Raw genomic sequence first — 5,444 nt, forward strand, 5'->3', positions numbered from 1 at the left:
AAAAAAAAAATATCTTGCCTTTAAAAAAGAGTGTTGTTGTTGTTATGTGCCGTTGAGTCGGACCCGACTCATAGCAACCCCTCCATGGGTTTCCAAGGCAGTATCACTATGATAGTAGATTGCCCAACCTTCCTTCTGAGGAGTGGCTGGTGGGTTTGAACTGCCAGCCTTGTGGTTAGCAGTCAAGTGCCTTAACAATGCCCCTAGAGTACAGAGTGGAACTGCCCCACAGGGTTTCCTATATTTAACTCTAAAATGAAATTTAAATTTGAAAAAGCAAAGTGACAAATAGTATTAATAGTATGTTATCAACTAAAGGAAAGAATAGCAACAAAACCAATCTATTCTGTAAATACAGAATAGTGGTTGACCCACCAGCCATTCCTCAGAAAGAAGGTTGGGCAATCTACTTCCATAGTGATACTGTCTCAGAAACCCAAGGAGGGGTAGCTATGAGTTGGATCCAACTCAACAGCAGTGAGTTTGGTTTTTGGCTTGGAAGGTAGGAAGGAAAGGAGACTTCTCATTCTAAATATTTTTGTTCCTTTTTTTATTTTGAACCTTGTGGACGTATTACCTATTCAAAACAACATAATTAAAAACAGAAAACGAAACCCTTATTAGTTCAAATACAGAAAGTCCATCTGTCTCTGGTATAATCCATCCTGTTGCTTAGTCACTGATCCTCAAACCACCTTGCTTGGAATAGCAAAGATAAAATTATTTCCTGAGTAAAGTACAGAGTGGGAGAAAACTATACATAAAGGAGGCATTGAGTTTGAAGAGGGAGTATTTGCCTCTATTGTTGCCCTCAGTCTAATCTAATGCAACTGCAAGTACAAAATCCCATCACCTTTTTCCCTGTCGTCTAAGACACCTGTATAATCCTGGAAAAGTCTCAAAAACACTGATACTCTCTCCTGTTTTTACCGAGAGACTTCTGGAATCTTCCGAGAACCTTCTAGCACTCAGATATAAATTGATCAGATGATATCTGATAAGGAAGACAAACTAAGATTAAACTAGACTTCTGGGAAATGCTGTGGGACTAGAAAAGATATTGGTCCCACACCCTCTGCCTCCTTCAAGTGGCAGAGTGATAAAAACAAAAAAGTGAAGTGATGAAAAGAATGAGGAAAAAAACAAAAATCCACTAATCTATCACTAGCACACCAGGTTGTGACTATTTACTTTCTATATTTGGTAAGGAAGTGCTTTCTCTGTGTAGGCTTTAGCATCTTTTCCTTGGGAGCTGAGCAGGGCAGGGGTCAGCAAACTTTTTCTGTAAAGAGCCAGGTACTAAATATTTTAGATTTTGAGATCCACATGGTTGAACATTCAAGTCCAACCAGAGTCACTTCAGAAGAAAGGCCTGGTGATCTACTTCCAAAAAAAAGCAACCCTTGAAAATTCCATGGACCACATTTCAACTCTGACACACATGAGGTCACTGTGAATTGGAATCAGCTTGATGACAACTGGTTTGTTTTTTTAATGCTCTCTACCCACCAGCCACTCCTTGGAATGAAGACTAGGTGATCTACTTCTGTAGAGATACTGCCTCAGAAACCCAAGGGGGCATCGCTATGAGTTGGAACCGACTCGACGGCAGTAAGTTTGGTTTTTTTGGTTTATCACAACTACTCATACGGTCTCTCTTGCTGTTGTTGTGTGCCATTGAGTTGGACCCAACTTATAGTGACCCCTCTTTGGGTTTCTGAGGCGGTATCACTATGGAAGTAGATTGCCCAACCTTCCTTCTGAGGAGTGGCTGGTGGGTTTGAACTGCCAGCCTTCTGGTTAGCAATCAAGTGCCTTAGGCACTAGGCTACTAGAGTTCCCACTGTCTCTCTTACAACTATTCAATTCTGCCTACAGTGTAAAAGCAACTATAAACAATATGTGAACAAATGGCCCAGCCATGTTCCGAGAAAACTTCATTTATACAAACAGGACAGATTTGGCCTGTGGACAACAGTTTATTGATTCCTAACATAGGGGATGAAGTCACACGATCATGAATATTTATTTATTTATTTTAGTACATAGTTAGAATAAGAACATAATTCTAATTATGATTTATAATGTAATCTGATAGCAAATCTAATCCCAGGAGATTTGGGTATGAATTCTTACCAGGATATTGAGCTGTCAGACCACAATAGGTGGCCACATTGACAAAGAGGACATGCTTGCCTGCATACTTCTTGAAATGGATGTACTCCCTTCCATTAAGAGTGAGGGCCCCATATTCATAGATGGTGCCTTTTATATCTTTGTAGCAATTCATCTGCAAAATTATTTTAAACGATGATAGTATTAGTAACAACAATTCTTAACATCCGCATAATCTTTCAAAGGACTCAAAGAATAATACATGAATTAACATAGACTCAGAAAACAAGAATTGTCTAAGGTGTCAATGACAGGATTGAAACTTTGGCTTTTGGCTTGAAATCCAATGGTTTTTTTTTTTTTGAGCAAGAAACAAGTCTCTCCTATTATTTTTACAAGACATCCAGGAAAGGCATGCATGAATGGAAAAGGGCAAACATTCATGAGTTGGGATGGGAGGACTTGGAAGTAAAGAGAAAATCAAGCTGCCTTTATGTTTTTTATTAAGTGAATTCTACAGCCCAGTGTCTCCACATCCAATTAAACAGCCCCACTACCTACTGTCATCCAGTGGATTCTGACTTGTAGTGACCCTGTAGGACAGAATAGAACTGGCCTATAGGGTTTCCAAGGCTGTAAATTCTTACGGAAGCAGACTGCCTCATCTTTCTCCCAAGGTAGGTTCAAACCGCCAACCATTCGCTTAGCAGTGAATGCTTTAACCACTGGGCCACCAGAGCTCTGGGTAACACAAAACCTTATCAATTCTCAAAAATAGAAAGTCACTTTGGAGGCCATCTAGTCAGTTTTGGGGGGTGGGTGGATCTTGCCAGGGCTACCTTTTATAAACCAAAAAACCCCCAAACTCACTGCTGTCCAGTTGGATCTGACTCATAGCAACCCCTCCTTGGGTTTCCGGGGCAATATCTCTATGGAAGTAGATTGCCCGATAATCTTCCTTCCGAGGAGTGGCTTGTGGGTTTGAACCGCCAGCCTTCTGGTTAGCAGTCAAATGCCTTAGCCACTGAGCCACTAGAAAACATTATATGTATTATAACTGTTGCTCACAAACCCATAAGGTCCAACCACAAATTTAAATAGAAAGAAATTCTGGCAGGCTTAAAGTGAGCTGTACTAGAGGCAGAAGGGGGAATCTCACTGCCATCAAAAGAGAAGAGCCAGAGGTGGAGTGGAGCACATCCTTGTACCCGAGATGCCTGTGTTGCACCTCCATGGCAGAAAGACAGCAGAGGTGACTGGCAGAGAGGACTGTCAGACCAACCAGGAGGCATGAAACAGAGCAGTGAGCTTGCTGGCCCACACAGAGACAAAGTAGAATGCTTTGGGGCATGAGGCTTGCTGGCAGAGTAGAGTGCACTCTAGTGCTCCTATCAAACCAAAAAACCAAACTTATTGCCGTCAAGAGTCAGACCCAACTCACAACAACCCCTCCTTGGGTTTCTGTGGCAGGATCACTATGGAAGCACATTGCCCAATCTTCCTTCCTTGGAGTTGCTGGTGGATTTGAACCACCAGCCTTCTGGTTAGCAGTCAAATGCCTTAGGCACTATGCCACCAGAGCTCCTAATGGGAGAGCTAAAAGAGCTTTGTAATACTTGCCAGAGCAGGGCAGAGCCAGGCTGAGAGACCAAGGTCCAGAGAGGTGTGGTTGAGGGTGTGGCAGAGGGGAGACTGTCCTGATGGAAGAACTGTATCCTGAGCACATTCCTGAACCTGAATTGAAACCTGTTACTTCCCTAATAAACCCCATAATCATGGAAAATAAATAAATAAAGAGAGAAAGCAGAAGCTAATAGAGGTGAAGTTCAAGGCCCAAAGTGATAACTGTATATGAATAAAAGATTGTCTGACCTTTATTTCATGATTCTTTTTTGCCTCTATGCCATCAAGTCCATTGTTATCCTTCCCTGCACTTCCTTCCCATTACCATACTCAAATGTTTTTAAAATAAGTCACCTGAGCATTGATTGAGAATAGAACTGAGGCCAAATCTAAGACTTTTGACTCTAAATCCAGATGTTTTAGGTCTCTGGTTATTTTTTTCTGAGGGTTTTATGCTTCTCTGGTAACTCTCTGACTTTCTTAAAACTTGCAGATTAGTTTTGTCCTCTTCTTGATGGTTTACTTACCACTGAGCATCTCTGAGACGGCAGAGCTCAGCGTCTCCTCCAAACCCTGGCCTCATCCCTCTTTATACCCTTCACTGCCCAGTAGTTCAGACCCAGATTTCACTCAGACACCTAAGTGGTGGGCCTGCTTGTGGGGAAGGAAGGGAAAAAGTATCATATCTCCCCTAGCCATATTTAACTCAAGAAACATATTTTGTAGGTGTAAGAGTAAGGAAGGAGAAAATTTAATAAAACCTTCACAGAAGAAGAAAGCAGAGGTCCAAGACTTACAAAAAAGACTGGAAGGTGGAATCTAGAAGCAGGGCGGAAAGGTAATTCCATGTTGGAGCCCTTTTCCACCCTCTCTGGAGGTCACTCACCTTCATCTTCTCGGGCTTGGGATCTGGCTGCACGAAGCCAGCTAAAAGAAGGGGGAAAAGAAAGGAGGCCTGCAAATGTCCAGTCATGACTAATGTTTGCAGATCCTGATGGGTCTGAGGTCCTTGTGCACATCTGCAGCCTTTTGATACCCTGTCAGGGACTCATCCAAACCTGCGCTAGCCAATCGCAGGGCGGCAAGGATTTCTGACGCCTGAGTGGTGCATGAGGACCATAGAATTCAAACCACATTCTCGCCCTCACACACCCCCACAAGCACTCAGCATTCATCAGTGCAATCAGGATCTGGGACTCATATAAATACCGGCAAAATTATGAAAAAGTGAAGGTAAGCCCTCTTTGGTCCATGAAGACTATCGCCTTGTTCCCTGAGTGAGGGGAGGGTCTACATGCAGACATACATGCCCCCAGAAACTGTGATCAAATCATTTTGAGAGGATTGATGAAGACATTCCAAAGATCTTAATTCTATTATTTGAACTTAAAAATATTAAAGACTGGACCTCCTAGGATCTCTTTGAGTTTGGAGGAAACTGGCCTTAAGGGGAAAAAATACTAACAATATTAATATATTCATTATACAAATGCTTATAAATATTTTCAAATGCTTACAAAGCAGTAAGGAAAAAACAACCAGCCCCACAGAAAAATGGGCACCAGATAGAGAATCAAATAGCCTTCACAGTAGTATACAGTGTTCTCCCTCACTGTTCATCAAAGAAGCATAGGTAAGATACAATCTTCATTTGTCAGATTGGCAAAGGATAAAAGGAATGGTGGTACCCAGCCTGGGTGGCAGTC

The 5,444-nt window shown here is 42.1% G+C and overlaps 1 protein-coding gene across 1 annotated transcript in view; it reads right to left on the minus strand.

Annotated features, from left to right (window-relative positions):
- GPX5 (glutathione peroxidase 5) overlaps positions 1-4,711 on the minus strand; it is an 8,960-nt gene extending 4,249 nt beyond the window's left edge. The window contains exons 1-2 of the mRNA XM_007956491.1: positions 4,625-4,711; positions 2,137-2,290 (exon numbers count right to left, since the gene is read on the minus strand). Of these exons, the coding sequence (XP_007954682.1) occupies positions 2,137-2,290; positions 4,625-4,711 (241 nt within the window). The remainder of the gene's footprint in view (positions 1-2,136; positions 2,291-4,624) is intronic.
- Positions 4,712-5,444: the final 733 nt, after the last annotated feature.

Source organism: Orycteropus afer, unplaced genomic scaffold, assembly GCF_000298275.1.
Source record: "Orycteropus afer afer isolate SDZICR_OR568_19922 unplaced genomic scaffold, OryAfe1.0 scaffold00627, whole genome shotgun sequence".
Lineage (NCBI taxonomy): Eukaryota > Metazoa > Chordata > Mammalia > Tubulidentata > Orycteropodidae > Orycteropus > Orycteropus afer.